The sequence below is a fragment of the Manis javanica genome, chromosome 3 (genome assembly GCF_040802235.1).
Source record: "Manis javanica isolate MJ-LG chromosome 3, MJ_LKY, whole genome shotgun sequence".
In the NCBI taxonomy this organism is placed as follows: domain Eukaryota; kingdom Metazoa; phylum Chordata; class Mammalia; order Pholidota; family Manidae; genus Manis; species Manis javanica.
The window spans coordinates 134,209,350-134,228,359 of record NC_133158.1 but is presented as its reverse complement, the minus strand read 5'-3'; the positions used below and the strand labels follow the sequence as shown (position 1 = coordinate 134,228,359).

General features: G+C 43.0%; 1 protein-coding gene across 5 annotated transcripts in view; it reads right to left on the bottom strand.

The window, feature by feature from the left end:
* Positions 1 to 19,010, bottom strand: part of TNIK (TRAF2 and NCK interacting kinase) — a 365,077-nt gene that overhangs the window by 87,749 nt on the left and 258,318 nt on the right. For all 5 annotated transcript variants that reach the window (XM_073232094.1, XM_073232090.1, XM_073232091.1 and 2 more), the window contains exons 8-11: positions 14,765 to 14,819; positions 12,719 to 12,797; positions 6,024 to 6,199; positions 1,830 to 1,896 (exon numbers count right to left, since the gene is read on the bottom strand). In XM_073232094.1, coding sequence (XP_073088195.1) covers positions 1,830 to 1,896; positions 6,024 to 6,199; positions 12,719 to 12,797; positions 14,765 to 14,819 — 377 coding nt within the window. The remainder of the gene's footprint in view (positions 1 to 1,829; positions 1,897 to 6,023; positions 6,200 to 12,718; positions 12,798 to 14,764; positions 14,820 to 19,010) is intronic.

The following is a 19,010-nucleotide window of genomic DNA, read 5'->3' as shown; positions in this document are numbered from 1 at the left end:
GGCAGGAGAGGGTCTGGTGGCAGTTGGCGCGGAGATTGCTGTGTTCTGCAGAGCGCTCGGCGTGCTATGTGAGATACCGCCATAACATGACAAAATGCCTTCATTCCTGACTTTCTATAGACAATGCTAGGGCTCTGCTAACAGGTTGGCTCTAAAACTTACAGGCCTTTGTGCAGCTCTCTAGAGCAAAGCCCAAACAATGTGCTCATCTACACAGGCCATGTGCTGGGCTTGGAGAATTCCAGGCTCACCACACAGACCACGATGCTCCACTAATACACCAACTGACGTTGAATCAATGTCAGGCGATCTGAGCTGTCTGAGTTACTCAGTCACTAACTCAGTGTGTGACCCGGTTACCATCCTTGGGCTCTTACCTCATCTCTAAAATGAGATAACCACTGTGCCTTTCTACTTTTCAGGATTTCATGAAGATTAATTATATGTGTCCATGAAATAGGACTTGGAACATAGTCCACAGTGTGACATTATGACATGTTACAATTATAGAAGTGTTAAGGCATGGCTAGGTCAGCCTACTAAGTGAATGGTAACACACAGTTTAGCAAGTATTAATTAAAATATGGTGTCTCATTTCTATCCAGTGAACAGAAGGGCTGACATGACTATCTGAATGAGCTTGGGGAAAAAAATATGCAACTTCTCTGAGAGCAGGGCATTCGGTCCTTTGCCTTAAAAGAATGTCCATTTTCCATGTCACAACTGAGCAGTCGTCATCTTTATGCAGCTAACATATGAGATACCAACATGTTAAGTATCAGATGGAAGCAAAGAAATCTCCTTGAGTCTTTGACCTTGAAAATTTCTGTAGCAGGTGAAGAGAGGAGAACTAGGTGGTCTTGTAAGCACACTTTACCTTTTTCCAATACTTTAGCAATAATCCAGCTTGGCAGGTCTGAGTTAGGGCAAAAAAGTAAATAACCCACTAGCTCAATCCAGCAGCCGTGGCTGAGCTGGTCCCTTCCCTGGCCAGGGAGCTCTGCCTCGGCAGTACAGGAAACGCTGCTTCTCCTCCAGCATGGGCCTCCCTCCTTGGATGGCTAGAGGATGGGGACCCCTACCACCCAGTGACACTCTGCCTGTTTTCCCCAATCTCACTTGTCATATACAGGCACCCACCGTGGTGTGTGTATCTCTGCCCCTTGACTCACCCAACCATTGCCAGCTGATTTTCTCCCAAAAGAGAAATCCATGAGCATGCTCACCTTACTTAAGACTAGAAGGAAGTCTGCATTAAAGTCAAGCGAAATCCAAAATGCAGAGATAATACTAATAAAGCAGCACTTGATTAAAGGGTCCAACATGTGACAACCAAAATGGGCATGGAAGTTTCTACTCAGGTTCCACCTGTAGAATGTAATTTGCTTTCCTGGGAATCATTTCCTCTCGGACATGGCTGCGATGAAAATACCAAGGCACGTGGTAAAGACAGTGGCCACCCAAAAGGGTTTCTCAGCAGTCCGCAGCAATGAGCTGAATAACTGAGGTCCCCAGATAACACTCAGGTCCCCAGGAAGTTGCCGTTTTAGGTATTTTTAATCCTGTATTACCCAGATAATTGCCTCCTGCCCATTCTACACATTATATATGGAAGAAAACAAGAAGACAAAGAATGTATTGATTTCCCTATTTTTGTAAGAGTCTGCCTAGGGAAATTATCCCAAATTAATGAGTACATTCGTGGGCAATACATTAAGTAAGACCACCCGGCTGAATTCTCTAAAATGAACCCACAAATCAAAAGGAAGTGAATATCACACAAGGACAATTCAGAATACAACAGCGGGAGGTGGGTTCCGCTCTCCTACCTGGGCTCCCCTGAGTCATTCTCCTCCTCTTCTTCCTCACTGCCGCTGTACTCATACTCCGTCTCATCTAAAGAGAGACTCACAATGTTAGCGCACACACAGATGCCACAGCTCAGTAAAGCCCACTCCCCCTTGTTTAATGTGTAAGTAAATGGGGGCCCAAAGAGTTGTTGTTAACTCTGGTCTGGATAGGTTCCAGGCCTCCTGACTTGTGATCCAATGGTTCCCACCAGCTGGATTCAAATACATGGAATTAACATCCAAACTGTCCCAGCTGACTCTAGGTATCTGTCCCTAATGCCTGGTGTTCACGTGAAAGTGAAGGCAAGGGAACCGAAAAATAACTTTTCAATTTGTGCTAACTCCCCTTGAAGGACCAGCTAAACCAATCTTTTAATGATGGTATTGATCATTTTTTAAGTAGTCTTTTTATGACTTAGGTAGACTCACAAATTGCCTTTATATATCTTGATATATACCAGAAAGAAACTTTTGATGATATGTGTTATTAAAAACACAAAGTTAAATGTGTTTTAACTGACCCACTAGGGACATTCATTTAATTTAGTCCTATGTTAAGCAAGTTAACATAAAATTATGAATAAGATTGAGTCTTTGTAGATTAGAAGCGAATGGACAAGATGGGCAAGTAAGAAACCAAGCGCCTCTGTGACTAGGAAGAAAGGGAAATAATCTTTACTGGACATCTCTCATGCCAGACACCATTCTGGATACTAAATTCTCTCATTTATTTCTCACAACAATCCTTTAATGTGGCACCCATTTTTCAAGCAAAGAAATTATAAGAGGTAAAGTGATAGGACCAATGTCATTTCATGAATAAAATGTCAGTCTGGGATTTGGACTTAGAATTCAACCCAGAACTTTTCCAACTTTAAAACTAGTGTTCTTTCCAATGTCTTATATACTAAACAGAAGTACATAAAAAAGCACAGTGAGATATTAAAGAAAGAGCAGCTAAGTCCACTGGTCATAATTGTGGAAGAGGATCGTGAAGTCCTTGAGGAGGAAATGATCTTGGAAGGCCAGTGGCCCTTTTCCAGGGAGACGGCAGCTGAAAGTGGTGGGAAAAGGGCATTCTAAGCAACACAGCCACCTGAATAAGGCTGACAGTATTATAGAGCCTAGCCAAGTCCAGGAAAAAATGAGTTACGAGTGGTTCTATGCCTGATATGAGAAAAGCAGAGGGAGTGAGAAAGGCTGGCAGGTCTGATGCAGCCTGCTGATCCTTACATACACCATGCTGAGGACTTTTCTAAGGACAGTGGTGGGGAAGCTTTGGAGGAGCTTTTAATTTGAAGCAAGGGAGGGTGTCACATTACTGTTTCATATCCATTATGAAATTACAACTTCAAAGACATGTGTGCAGCCCTAAAAAGGAGCTGAAACTGTAATTTGGTTAGGGTACGACCATGAAGCAGCAGTCACATGATGAGAACTATCCATTTGATCACAAACCTACACACTTGACTTCCATACTATTTAGCAATTAAAGGGATAATGAAAGGAAGCTAAAAGCATGAGGACTTCAAGTATGTGATTTTTAAATCACATATTAGCTTTGCATATGTAGATACAGTATGAAGTTTTCAGGCTATTTATTTTTTAAGTATTATTTCATCAAATTACCTTTTACAAAGGTAAAGAACCTTCATAAAGCATTTCAATATTCCATATTGATTGCTTAATATTTCGAAACGTCTTGAAATGAAGTGACAGAGTTTTCAAAGTAAAATGCAGAAATTTTACCTATGTAAAGAAATTATAGCAAGGAAAAGAAGCACACAATCTAATTATTACTACTCTCTAGGGTGAAACCTTCATTGTCAGACCACTCAAATGTAATACTTCACCAGAATCTGGTTTGATTGCTTTTGTACTACTGGCTTAAATTAGCACGTGTCAACATATCCTAGGGGAAAAAAGTCAGGTTAAAAAAAAAATCACAAAGCAATGCACATTAAAATTGTTTGATGCTACCAGAAGCTGGTCTTAGAGCTACTAAGAGAACTACCAAATGAGATCTCATTTGATCAATACTCTTTCTGGGGGAGCAGACAAAAGTGAGGGCTTCTGGTGGCTCTAAGACTAAACAGAATTGGGTTCCTTAAATTACCACATAACTCTTGAATATACCTACTACAAAGAATCCTCTACTCTGCAGAGAAGAAACACATTAAAAATAATGTACTATCATGGGGTGGTCAGTTCTGGAAACACATTCTAGAGTTTCTGTCAAAAATATGTGAAAACAGCCCAAAGCACAGGTTTTACCCATACTTATAGGTTAGACGCAAAGAAGTCATGAGTTCTCAGAAAGTAACCTTGAACAGTCTGGAAAATTATAGGTCAGTAAAGAATTGTCAAAATAAGAATAACTAATACTTACTGAGTATGTCTATGTGCCAGATATTGGATAAGCATTTTACACGTTATCTCATTTAATCTTTGCAACAACACCAGGCAATACTAATTATTATACCCCTGCTTCTGTGTTAAAGATGAGAAAATTGGGGTGAAGTTCACATAACCCTTCAGAGGTAGAGATGGAATGTGAACTCAGAACTTGAGTCTGGATACAAGGGTCTGAGCACTTAACCTACTCTATATACCCACAGCAAAATACATTTCCTTTTTAGAGAAGTTAGCCTTTAATGGCTGAATGTCTGATACATGGTCCTAAAATAGTCCCCGTAAAATTCTGTCTTTATGGGGTGGCCTAAGACCATTATTAATAAACAGCAGTTGAAAAATCAGCCCTAGAACTTCCTGGCCTTGACTTCCCTATTTCTTTCCCTGCCTAGAACCTCCCTGGGGCCGCCTTCCCAGCCCCTTAGGTTCTGGTTAATGCCTCGTCCCTCCCCACCCACTCACAACTGGAGCAAGGCTTCCTTTTTGGCTTAGCCTCATAACCTCCTGCTCTTGAGTCTAACCTGACCACACATATTCCTGACTCCCTGAGGCTGGTTGCAAAGAAAGAACTCTTCTTTTGGACCTTCACTGAAGATTCCTCCTCTTTTCTTAGACCTCTGCTGATCCTACCTCTGCTCAGTCTTGGCTCCTGCACTGCTCACACTCCACCCCTAGGTCCCTCCTCATACTTTTGTCACATTACAGATAGGCCAACTGCATAGGCCAAGAAGAACGGAAATTCAAGTCAAAGGAGAGCATCTCCTGTCCTATGCTGCACACCACCCTCCACTGCTCCCTCTAGACTGTGATGAACAGAGAAGGAAGGGAAGAGGACGGAAGTGAGGAGAAGCACATCAGCACACACCCCACCGTTGGCCCTGGCTTTCCCTCTGCTCCCCACTCCTCATGGGCTCAGTGCTCACCTTGCCGGCTTTGCACTGCCTCCTCACCATCATTTCCCTGTCCTCTGCGCCTGTCCCTCTCCTTACCATCCTTCACCCTACCTCCCCACCCCACTCATTATAAAACCTGCCCCAGACCATGTGAGTCTTCAGCTTGGTCAGGATGCTAGTTAAGGGACTTTGAATCTCTATTCAAACAACTAGGGTACAGTCCCAGTTGGACTCCTGTCCTTTCCATCGATGCAGTGAAAAGCCAGTACAGTAAAATAGCTACAGCCACAAGAGATAGGAATTTTGAATCTATAAAATGAAGAAATGCATTAAATGATCTTTGAGCTCAAAATCTGATGTTCCATATAGCAAGTCTGGCAACCTCTTTTATATCACTTCAACTATAAGAAAATGCATTCTGACCTCCAAATAACTTCATTAAAAATGAACCTCAGAGCATAAAAACTTAAATGTAGAAGACTGCCAGAATGGGAAAATGTCCACTAAATTTTTTTTTTTTTTAGGTCATCTGTCTTCTATAGATTTTTAGTCTTTGAAACATGAATATTCATTTGAATTAAGAAAATCACTTGTCATATGAAACTACTTCATAGTATTACTCAACATGAGTTTTTGTTCAATGCCTAGAAACGGTGGTATTTCTCACAATTCTATCCTTTCATGAAGGACTCCATTTTAGCACTCTCACTCCACAGATGCCAACAGGCTGCAGTCTCTGAGGCAGCCCCTCACACTGAAGAATAATGCAGGCCCATGTGAAATCCCCTGGTCACCTCCACATACCTCAAGAGCCCATGACTCACTCCATCGTTTGTTTCCCTTGCTGAAATGCAAACATGCTACTCACCTTTCTCTCCTCGCTTCTTCTTTGTTCTGTCGATATGGTCCTTGAGTTGAATGCGGACCTGCCGTTCATTAGGCTGGTCTCGTATAAATGGATGCTTCATCAGCTGCTCTGTTGCTGGTCGCTGGCTGTGATTCTTTACTAAGCAGCTCTCAATAAATGACTGGAATTTTTTTGACCTGACAAGCAGAAGAGATGAACCCACAGATAAAAAGACAATCCAAAGGAAAGCAAACTTACATTTTCTGAAGTGCTAGAACAACAACAAAAGAGAAAATAGGTCCAATCAACCAACACAGGGAACAACCAATCACAAAGGAGGTCTAGTAAAGGCATCCTCATCATCAATGCACAATTCAGGGACTTACACACAGGAATGCATTTTTTGCACAGTTTATACATAGTATCACACAGAAGACCAAAGGGAATCAGAGCAGAAAAGACCCTGATGAAAATCCTATCTGGAAGGCCCACAGGACTGAGGGAACCAGAATGGGGCCTTAAAGAATTAGGAGAAAATCGTGTTGGAGAAAGGGCAGTTCAGGGAGGTGGGAGATCATGAGACCCCGAAGCAGGGAGTGAGCACACCGTAGGCCAGAGGGCACTGAGGCGGGCTGGCTAGAGCAGGCAGGACACACAACCCGGGGACAAGCAAAACCAAGGCTGGATGGGCAATGAGAGGGACACTCTGTAGAAACGGGTAAAATTCTAATAGAGCAAAGTGAACTTGAGTAGGCAGATTTTTTTGACAGGTCATTGCAGAATCACTTTTGGACTTTGCTTTCCAATTAGTAACAACAGGATGTATGTATATGTTTGCTATCAACCCAAGGACTTGGAAACTTAACTTCTAAAGGACTAAGTTCATCCCCAGATGCAAATTTATCTCCCTCTAGAAAGCACTATTTCCTCAAAGATAAACTCTGTCTGAAACACACAGGGGACAGGAGAGCTGGTGAGCGATATACCCTACCCACAATTAGAGCAGCATGTAAAAATGACATAGATATAAATGGTGGACTTTAGCTATGATTCATGAGTTGGGTGCTTGCTAAGAGTTCCAAGAAATTGTCCAGCATCATAAATAATTAAGCTCACAACTCTATAGCTTTCCCAGGCCCTCCTTTGGCAGCACAGCATCAGCCTGGGAACCCTGGCTGATCCACCAAGGAACCCTGGCCACCCTCCTCATCACCCCCCAGCCCGCCTGCTTGAGCAGGAGGAAATGCATTTTGAGCCCTCGGTTGCCCTCCTGTGGAGCACTGTGGAGTTACAGGAGTGGATCCCAGGAGCAAGCTTTCCCAAGCTGCGGGGCAGGCCCTATATATATATACTTCAGGCCTAAAAGGTGTCTTCACCCCAGACACAATGGGGAACATTTTCTTCCAGATTCAAATGTGAAAGGGCACTTGTACAAGCACGACACTCCACTTCTGCCCAGATCAAAGCAGTTTCTCACCTTATTCCATGTTTTTAAAGTACTGAATTAATGACATTCCCCCCACAGCCCCACCAAATTTCTAAGGCTGTGTTCAAGCTTTTGATTATATCACACAGAAGTTAAGGTAAGCTGCTACGTATGGAGTCACCCCACATTGAATCAGGCTGCAACACTGTGGAATAGAAATAGTGACAACAGGACATATGTACCTCCCTGAAAGTCCTTCAGCCCATGCTCCCGCTTCCTGGAAATTCTCCACAGCGTCTGGACATGCCTGAGCCATTTTTATATCATGAGCACACTAACTGCCCTTACAAGTTTGATGACCAAATCAATGTATGAACGATTAGCGAATGGGAGTTCTGGTCAAGAGTTGTAAATCTGTGCTGGTGAGGGATAGAGAGGGGGGGACTGGAGAATTGATATTATTTAATATGCTTTATTTCTCAGACACATCAGATAAATCTGTGGAAGCACAAATGTGACATCATCTACGGAGAGACCTTGCAAAAAAAACCCATAATGAAATAAAGGACTGTCCTAAGAGACAAACTGAAGAGAATGAGGTTAACCTACATAAAGAAACAGGCACACTTCACACAGTGCTTTTCCAGGTAGAAATCAGAATTTAAAAGATGAAAGCAGAACAAATTAAGACAGAAAGCTATTAAATATTCATGAAGAATGTGAATGGCAGTTCTCTTTTTCCTACTTGGATCTAGAAGGAAGTGCTTGTTTTTTATAAAGTATTCAACTATTAATTAGAGGATGATATATAAAAGAAATCACATCCAATTTAAAAATGAATTACAGACTTAGACTGTATATTTCATTCCCCAGCCCTGACATCTAAAAAAGTCAGAGACATCTCCAGATGATATCATGTTCAAGAATTTTGATGGGACCAACTATAGTACAGTTCTCTTTCCAATATCTCTCCTGGTAGGAAGGTGCCTCAATAGATATTCAAGAGAATAACTTCAGGCCAAAAGGATAGGTCAAGACGTGCAGAACTAGAAAGCTGGCGATGTATCCCAAGTCTTCTTCAAATGGCACTCTGAAGAGAAAATAATGCATAGAACAACTCTTTAAAGAAAGATTCCTTGTCTCTTATTTAAGTTAGTGTGACCAAGAATCAATACGCTTAATTACACATTTAATTAAAAGTAAAAACACTTCACTGTTGTTGAACACCACCTGACTGTTTGCTAAGCAACCTGTGTTTAAAGTACATTGATATAACTTTATTTTTAGAATTTCTGCTGCCAGTAATTTAGTTCTGTCCCTTTTAAAAAATGCCTAAGATTAGTAATATTAATTTCCCAAAGGTTGGCATGGAGAGATAAATGTTAATGCGTGGCGCCTGCAGTCTGAGGCACTAGCTCTTCTAAAAGCAGTGTCACTAGCACTTTATCTTCCCAGGCCTTTTCTGTTTGTGTGGTGTGTTAGAGGAATTAAAAATGCCTGAAAGATATAATCACTATAACTAGCTGAGCTAAAAGTTTTTGGTAATTATCAGGCTCCCTAAATGCAATTTCACCTTTAACATTTGCATTTGCCCAGAACTACCCTTTTCCTCTACTTTGGGCTCCATGACTTACTGACTGTGTAGCTTTGGGCAAATTACTTAACTTCTCTCTGTCTCAGTTTCCCTGGCTGCAAAATGGGGATATTAGCACTTATCTCAAAAGACTGTTGTGATGATTAAATGATGTTATTCATGTAAAATACTTATAACGGTGACTGTTATATCATAACTGTGGTGTATGTTGGCTATAGCTCTTATTATTATTATTATTTCTATGATGACAATGTCCCAACAACCTTGACCATCACTGGACTTAAAGAATAGGAGTACCTGCCTCTAGGGATGGGAGTAGAAATTTGAAGGTGTTTTTCCCCACTTCTGCTGAAATGTTAGTACAGTGTTCTTTAAGGGAATTATTTCACTTATATTTGCATTAGATATGTTAGCAGGAAGAGTCAGAGGATCATTTAAAGGGCATACGCGAAGAATAAAACTCACCACTTTTACAGAAACAAGGTCATCCCATCCTTCCTTCCGAAGCCCCTGCAGGGAAGCTACGCCACCGAGTGTATGAACAAGGGCAGGGAAGTGTGGGTGAGCACCGGGGGAAGGGAAGGGAGGACATGGTTTACTCCTGGGGGTCAAATCCAAGCACTCAGAGACAGGAGGGGGAAACAGGAGTCTCATGTGCTGGTGGTGACAGGGAGACAGAGGGTGAGAGCACCTTTGGTCGCCACTGATTGAACTGACGTTATAATCCTCCCTGTGACCTCATTATTAAATGACCAAGCCACCTGGGCACTGGAGCCTTGACCAGTGTCACTGAGGTGACTTCCTCAGCAATAAAGCCTCTCCTGTCCTGCTGATAGGGATGGGAGGGCAGGGCTAGGCTCAGCCAGAGGGGCTGCTTTTCTTTCCTTCCACGACAAAGGGGGCAAAGAGCAGTGTCACTGCTTTCTATCCCTATATCAAGGCTCAAGGAAAAAAATGTTCAACGAAGAGACTAAGCTCATTCTCTACCACCTTAACCTTGAACTTATGAGGCCAAATGGTGCAATAGCAAGAAGTGGATTATAAAGTTGGGAAAAAGGCCTGTAGAGCTTTGTGCAAAGAGCATAACAGCCTCAATCTCTCATCCATAAAATGAGGACTCAGCATCTGTCTGGTAGGGTTGTATTTATGATTAAATTTATACATATACATGTATATATCTTAAGTTTAACACACACACATATGTATATACACATACATAAATTACTGAGTTTACAATCTATGTATGCCTTGTATGTCTGGCATGTTGTAGATTCAGCAACATTGGCTGAAATGACCCTCAGTTGAACGCGCATAATGAAGAGTCAGCTCATGGCCTGGCTCTACCTCAGTGATGCCTCTCTTTGGTAGTATGTTGATATATACACTGAGGAAAACAGTGCACTTTATCTGAGAACTCATTTAGAGAGAGAACAGCTAGATATAAAGGAATGCTTCGGAGTTGTTATTTTTGACTGGGGAGGGGGAACCCGCTCTCTGAAAAAATAAAAGGAAAATAAATGTTTCACTTTCTCTCAAACACTAGAGCATATTAAAGAAAGCCTTACCCCTTTTCAAATCACTTTGGACCTGCTAGTTCAAGACAAAATACTCTGAAGGGCTTAAATATTTTCAATAAAAAAACTGGATTTCTACTACACTGAAATGGGAGCCACCCCGAGCATCCCGCGGAGGCGTCTGCACAGCTATCTTCTCAAGGCCGGGCTCTGAGTGAGGAAGAATGCTCCACCAGGGCCTTTGCTTCCTCCACTCACCCCAGCAGCCAAGTTATTGTCCCTTCTCTGTTCCTAAGGTCTGTCATTCTCACATAAGGCCAATTCAGAGCTCTCCTTCTGGAGCAGAGTTCACTACGGAAGCTGAAGCCACAGTGCAGGAGCTGTTCGCTCACTCTTCTGAGGGGCCAGAGGGTCAGACAAAGGGAAAAGAGGACTAGTGTGGTGACCAACCGAGTTGGGGCGAGGCGGCAACTGGGAAGGAAGGACAATCTCATGTCCTAAAGGGGAGCAGGGGCCACTCAGCAGGGCGCGAGTGCCTCACCTCGGCACAAAAGGCAGAAATCTATGCAACGTGCAGTCACCAGACTTTCAAAAAGTTGGCAATTAATACAAATATTTCTTAAACACTGTACGTCCACACTGGGCCAATCAAACGAAAGGCACGTGTGGATGGCCAGGTTGCCATCTGCCGGAAAGCCTGAAACATCTGTCCAGAGGCAGTACAGGCGGAGGAGAAGGTGGGGGAGCAGCCCCACGGGAGGCTCGGCACCAAGGGCCTGGCAGAGACCCAGCAGGGGGCTCTGTCATGACCCTGACACTTCCAGGCACAGAACTGAACCCACTCCTCCCGGGAGTCTGTTCCAGAGGGGAGGGAGGATGCAGGGCTCCGGGCGCCCTGCTGATCACGTGCTGCATGGCGCCCAATGGAAGGCTGTTGCTGGGGAGAGAGTGGATGTCTCACACCCCGGTGACCGCAGAGAGGAGGAGGGGCAGGGAACTGCCTCCCTGTTACCCATAGCAACTCTCACTCTCTCCCTGGGCAGCTCCAGGCTGTCAGCTTCTTCTGACTGTTCCCTTCCCTCTCTCCGTGCAGTAGGCCTTTTTCTCTTTCCATGGGAGTTGCTATGTCATTACTAGATGACTGGTATTAATTAAGACTGATCTCTGCATAGCGGAGGGTCAAACCATGGGTGGGTGGGAACTGTGTGGGGGCCCCAGATGAAGATGAAGTGGTATGTCAGGGACAAAGAGGTCTCGTCCCTGTGTGCTCTGCCTAGAATGTGTCTCTAGAAAAGATAGGAGGTCACAAGTGGCCCAGGCACTGGCCCCAGGGCCAGGGGAATCAGAGCTTCAAAGACGTATCAGGGAGAATACATCAGGATACACTGTGTCCACGAGAGGAAGGAGCAGTGAAATTTTGTTGTAGAATGATCAGGTGCAAAGGCCCTCATACAAATACCCCAAAGAATCAAAAGTCCAATTTTTGGCCTAACCTATAGTACTCTTACTTCCAAAACGTCAGTCATACTACCAACATAATTCTTACCATCTCCTTCCTCTACCCATACTAGTATTCACCTAGTATTTTTCTTTAAATTAAGTCACTTTTTTATGTGAATAATTTTATCAACTGCCCAAAATAAGAACCCGAATCACTTCCCAAAATAAGAAGTCAGTATCACCTGCCAGAAAGAGGCTGCAGGAGTAAAAATGAAATGACAAATGTTCATGCACAGGCTTGGTGAAATCACCTTGCATACTACCAGATGTGTGTATGCAGTTAGGGAATTTTTATCTTAAGGAACGGAAGACAGGTCAGCCAATCAGACAGGCTGACTCTCTGAACTATATCACCCTCTCTCTCTGGTATCACCATTCTGTGCTGCCAGGAAAGATATTACTTGGGGTGATAAAGAGCTGCCACATTATTACTTGGGTTCCACTACACATCTGAGCTAATGGCACCTTACCTTGATGGTGTGGGGATGTGACTTGCTGTGCAAACAGTAGGTACTTAATATGTACTTTAAGATGAGTGACAGCATATTGAAAATAATTCACCAAGTCTTAGCGTATATAAGTCTAATACTGTCAGCAGGACCTAAGGATTTGAGCTCATCCCAAAGTGCATCACAGGAAAACCCTGCCCTCAGATGGGCAATACAGTGAGGACCATACTCACCACTTCTTAGATTTCAGCCGAGGCGCAGGATTCCGGGGGATGAGGAAGAGGGCTCTCATGGGGTGCATGTCACAGAGAGCTGCAAGAAGCCAAACAAAGGCCAGCTCTGGTTAGAGGCCCAACCCAGACTAAGCCCATCCTAGCTGTGAGCTAATGCTGCCAAATGGCTCCACGTTGCGCGCGACTAGTGAGCAGAGTCACATCACAAAGCATCCATGTGGCAAGCATTTAAAAAAGCTGCTATTTACAGCAATCTCATAAAATAAAACACATCTCAACTAGATATTATTAACATTTCTACTTTTACTTTATATTTAAGAGAACTAAGTTAAAGGGTCAACAACTTTGCTTTGCTATCAACAACCATCTAAGATTAAAGTAAATAACATCAAGATAACAACTACAGGCAGATGGTAAGTCATTTTTAATTAGTAAAAGCTTAACTCTGGAAATAAAATAAATTGGATAAATTCTTCTACACTGATGGCTCATCCAAATGCAATGTCATCTACTTAGATTTTTGGGTGTAAAGCACTAGACCAAACACCTTTCTCTATGTATTTCCAAATACCTTGAGTGACTTTTCAGATTTCATGATAGGTTTCTTGATTTATTTTCTTTACTGGCCCCAGTAAGACCAGAGCACTAAGGCAAAGGGTGTCTGGTAGGAAAACTATAAAGATATTTCAACTTGTAAACATGACATAATTGTTTATAGTGCAAGTGCTCATACATTTTTATTTTAATTAAATATTTCACTAGTTTACTTTTCAAACATCTGGGAGTACCTTTTCCCTTGTGCCTAGAATAAAAATATATTCTCCCTAAAAGCTGAAGGATTCAGTGGGTAGAAGTTTATTTTCAGCCCCCTTTACTACTCATTTAGATGATAATATGGCTTTAAGACTGCCACATATTTTTCTGATTCATAAATGCCTATTAGCATTGTGGGTGAGAGGAATTTTTTCAACAAACACTCCCGAAATCATGCTATCAGTGTATTCCACCAATTCTGGAGTGAGAAATAAGAAGACTATGATAACTTGAAGGTTAAAAGGTCATATAAGCATACGACCTGTCATGCAAAAATAAGGGGCCTGTTTGGATCCAGGTTCTCTGAAAAGCAGACACCAATGTGATATTAAACCAGAGAGGATACTACTGGGGGAAATTCCTGCCTGAAAGGAAATAGGGAGGGAGCCAGGGAAGGCTGGGAGAGTTGTCAGTGTGCTATGCAAGTCTGACTGTGGTGAAGGTGAGAGGGAGACCTAGCAGGTGGAAGTGTGCTAGACTGCCCTGCAGCCTTAAGAAAAGTGGTGAAAGTTGCTTACAAAGGAATCCTGTGACTTCCAGGAAAGGGTCTGCCTTATATCCCTGCTGTGCTCAGGCCCTGCTGGAGAGTGGCCTTGGGAGGGGCAGCCTTGGTGTCACTGCAGCAGCCCGGGCCCTTGGTCTGCTGCGCGTCCTGCGTGGAGGCTGTGGGGCATGTGTTCATGACCCCTGGGGGTGGGTAGTGGCACTCTGCAGTACCATTTCTCCAGATGGCAAGAAATTTGAGAGGTTCTCCAGAAAGCCAGAGCCCTGGCCACTCTGCCTCAAATAACAGCAGGGAAATATAAAAACATTAAGTATTTGAATAGGAATGAGAACAACTGCCTGTAGAAGCGTTTGCATAAACCTGTGCACTCAAAATCGGCTTTGAATTTTCAAGTTGGATTTTACAGTCTTTGTGGGTTGGCCCCAGTTTTACGTTAGGCAAAGGATAGTTCAGGAATAAACTATGCACTGAATCTGCAAAACAAACAAGATTCCCCAAACTCTGCTCCTTTTTCTTTCTTTTTTTCCTCATAAATACAAGATTCCCACACCACTCTGAAATGAATGGATTCCTGGTTGATTTAAGGTGACTCTGCTTTCTAAATATGCCAGCTCGAAACCATGCAGGGTTCGGTGTAGCAGAAGTAAAGCCACCGAAGCTCTGGCAAGGAAGCTTTGGCACCTGCAGAGCAGACCTGCAACCGACTTCACCCCGACGCAGGTACTTACGGGGAGCGCCTTCTGCCATCTCGATGGCGGTGATTCCCAAAGACCACAGGTCACTCTGAGAAAACAGGAAGGCACAGACACATGCATAAATGCAGTCAGCAAAGAATCACTTGGTTAAACCTGGCAACTGCTTCAGAACTGCCTGTGGGAAAGCCATTCAGTCATCTTTATAAACCTATTTTGCTCACTAGGCTTAAAAGCAGGAACAGCCTCATTTACTTTTCACTAATGATGCCTTTCATGGTTAATCTAATAATTGTGAGTTTCAATAAATGTGTGAAAAAAAGAATACATAAAGTTTAAAAAATTAATCTATCCCTAAAATTTATCTGTCAAATGAACCATAGGAAACTGTTGCAATTTGACTGCTTTAAACACCTTTATTGAGGTATAATCGTCATATAATTAACTGTACATATGTGAAGTGTACACTTAAAAAGGTCTGACATGTGGATAAGCCTGTGAAAACATCCCCACACTCAAGGCAGTAAATATCCATCACCCTGGAAAGGTCCCATCTGCCCCTCTGTGGTCTCTCCCTCCTGCTATCCCCTATTCCAGGGCAACCACTGATCTGCTTTCTGTTTCTATGGATCAGTTTGCATCTGCTGAAGTTTTTCATAAATCAGATTATTTGGTTTCTTCCACCAAGTATAATATATTTAAGGCCCATCCATGTTGTAGTATCAGTACTTCATTTCTTTTTGTCGCTGAGTAGTGTTCCGTTGTGTGGACAGACTACAGCTTTTCTATCTATCCACTTGCTGATGAGCATTTGGGTTGTTTCCAGTTGGCACTATTATAAATACAGTTGCTATGAACTTTTATGTGCAAGTCTTTGTAGGGACGTACGCTTTTATTTATTTTTAAATACCTAGGAGTGGGATGGCTGAATCATATAGCAGATGCATAGTTTTCCAATTGTTTTTAACCTACAAAAAAGAGCAGTTTTGTATTGTTTAGCCAAATAAGAAGAAAACAGGGACACTTTTGGACGGAGGTGTATGTATGTCATTTCACTGATGTATTGCCAATGCTCAGAACAGAGCTGGGTGCAGTAGTAGGCCCTTGATATATTTGTTGAATAAATAAACAGTATCTTCTATCTTGTAAGTAGACTAAAATGCAAAATAGAGAGCCTATACCCTTCAATTTTTCTTATGCTTAGACTGACTTATATGCTGATAGAATTCTCTAGACGAACACCTCTCCCTCTGCCTGTTGAATCTCCATCTCTAACAAGGTGCTTCTCCCTCACCTTGTGTCTACGGCTTGGCAGGCTCTGAATGTTGCATAGGAGGGAGCAAATCAGGAAATGGGGAAGATCAAACTAAGAAGTCCCCAAAAGATGCTGCTGCTTGAGCTTCCCAGGAGATTGGGAGGAGAACACAGTGTGGGATTTGGTTCAATGGTCCAAAATCCTGGTGAAGACTCTCACCCTCCTTTCATTTTAAATATATCCTGCATTTTTTATATTATTCCAAATCCTCACCTGTAACCTCACTCCAGTTACAGGTATCAAAGTCTCCTGGCTATTTCTTTCCAACAAACAAATGCCAAAGCCATGTGAAAAGAAGATGTAACAGGATGAGAACTATGAAATCCATGCCAACCATTCCCTAGAACTCAATTTCTCAGTATTGAATGAGTGACCCCCAGGCCTGTTCAGTATTTGGACAGAGGCTGTACAACATAGGGGGTGCTTCTAGGGGGTCCAGCCTTTCACCTGAAGTGTCATCTACCTTAGATGAGGTGGCTGGGCCCACCCCAACCCCACACTAGGACCAAGTTGGGATTTTTGAATTCATGAGCTCATCAACCTGTTCACATAATTGTTACAAGTTCTCAGTTCAACTGGAGATAAGAACACACCTACACAATACCACTGTCCTCTGATTCCAAGTAACTTCTCTGCATAGCACTCAACTCAAGAAGGCAATTCTTGCCCTTCCTCTTTGTTGTATTTCAAGATGTTTTCAAAGTTGTCATTAAATACACACATGTGCACCGGATTCACACAGCCCAGCAAGTGACTAAGGTTTTCCACAGGCTCCTGGCCATGCTCAGTGAGGTTCCTTCTGGAGCTAATGGGGAAGCCCTGGTCCATCTATTACAGCTTGGCTCAGGAGCAGTTAACTGGCAAAGAGGGAAAAACAGCCCTCCTGTACCAGGGGTTTCATGGCTGACTGACACAGAAAATCATTTGGGAACGTGATGAAAACACTGAGTTACTCACTGTGCAGGGCCACTAAGCAGGAAACATGGCAAGAAGAGTCTGGAAATGGTGGGTTATGCTAACTTGGTAAGAATCCAGTATCTCCAGGACTTGGCTATTCTACCGCCATTTCCCCAACATCCCTAGGAATCAAGAGTTTTGGTAGTAAAAAATGAAGTGCGAATATGAAGGTGCTGGCCAGGCTCTGTGCCCCAAACTGCCACAGCAGGGTCAAATTTAAATAGCCTTAAGATTAGGAAGGCTGACCTAGTTTGAACACCAAGGCATCTGAGAGTCAGTGGCGGTGCTGCTATGAGCAGTAGTCCAGGGCGGCCCTCAGGTGGGGGCAGAAAATGCTCAGAAAACCCAGGCAAATGTCAGCGCGTGGGTCTTCCGTGGGTCTTCACTCTGGCTCTCCTTCTGCCAGGAGCACCCACCCCCGTTATGCGACCACTGTCTCCCTCTGCTTACCCAAAGTCTGCTCAAATGCCTGGTCCTCAGTAAGGACCACCGACCCTCTCCCCAGCACTGCCAGACCCCTTCTCCTTTGTCACTCTTGTCCCCTGAGAAATGACCACCTTCTAAAAACTGTGTAGTTTTCTCATCAATGATTCATTATGTTTTGTGTTTATTGTTTGTATGCCCTGCTCCCAGCACACACAGACTAGACCATGAGGTACATCCAGGAACAGATTCTGTGCTTTGTTAACTGGAGTATTTCAAGTACCTGGAACAGTGCCTGGCACATAGCAGCACTTAATGATTATTTGCTGAATGAATGAACAAATGGAAGATGCATGAGAAAAATGAACAACACCTGTGGCCTCAGGCTATTAGAATCCTTGTGCATCATCTAATCCAAGTTCAGCACTGGGGTTTGAACAGAGCTGAGCCTCCTGCCTTCCAGGCCAGTTCTCTTGTCATCACAATGTAAGGACCTGAGTATTCACCTTTTTTTTAGTTTGAAACTTATCAGGAGCTCATAAAATAATTGCTCCAAATTCCTACTTTGTCTACAGGTAAACTGAAGGTGCTAGTGACTTATTCAAGGTGCTTAGATTCAGTGAGGGACCCCAAAAACCAGAGCTAGGAAACTGGCCCCAAGTTCCTAGAGGCATTGTGAATAGTCTTTTTATGTCAGACAGACACGGATTCAAATCCAGATTCCTAATTTAATTACATGCAGAACACCACTCAGAGCTTAGCTTTCTCAAATGCATGATGAAGGTAACCGTGGTATGTATATATGCAGGAATGTTGCCTACCACAGAATTTGGTGCACAGCGGGCTCAAGAATATTTCCTTGTACTCTGTTAGGTGAGACTGCCTTTGCCTGCTCAATTTAGTCTTTCACGATTTCCCCCTATTTGGTTGTCAGCTAACCAGCAGGCATTTTCAACCCCCATTTCCCTTGCTGCTGCTATTGCAAAGAATAGGAAAGCTGAACTTGTTTATCCAGACTCCACTGCAGCTAAGGATGGCAGTTAAGAATGTGACACAGTTCTGGGCAATGAGACATAGGTAAACATCTTCTGGGAGCTTTGGGGAAAGCTTTTGCTGTTCCCAAAATAAGTGATAAATACAGCTGGTATCTTGACAACTTTTGCCCACCTCTTAATGCATTGACTAAAAACATGGTATCTGGAGCTACAGCATCCATTTTGTAACCATGAGGCAATATGTAAATGAATTGATGATGGCAGGGCAGAAAGGTAAGAGCCTGGGTTTTTAAGGCATCAGTGAGCTACCACAACCCTAAGACTGCCTGCCTCCAGACTTCCAGTGATGAAATAACATAATTACAGCCAAAAGCATTCCTTAGTGATAATATGCATACAGCAATAATTTGAGGAAGCACATTTTGACAGTAAGGAAAAGGAGAGGTCACAGTTGTTAGATGATCTATTTATCTCACAGAAAGCAGGGAGATCAGTGAAGAGACATGTTTCTTTTATTCAGTACATATCAGTTCAGATCCCCTTAGGTGGCTTTCTCACAAACCCTAAAATAATCCCTTCAAACCGAAGGTCA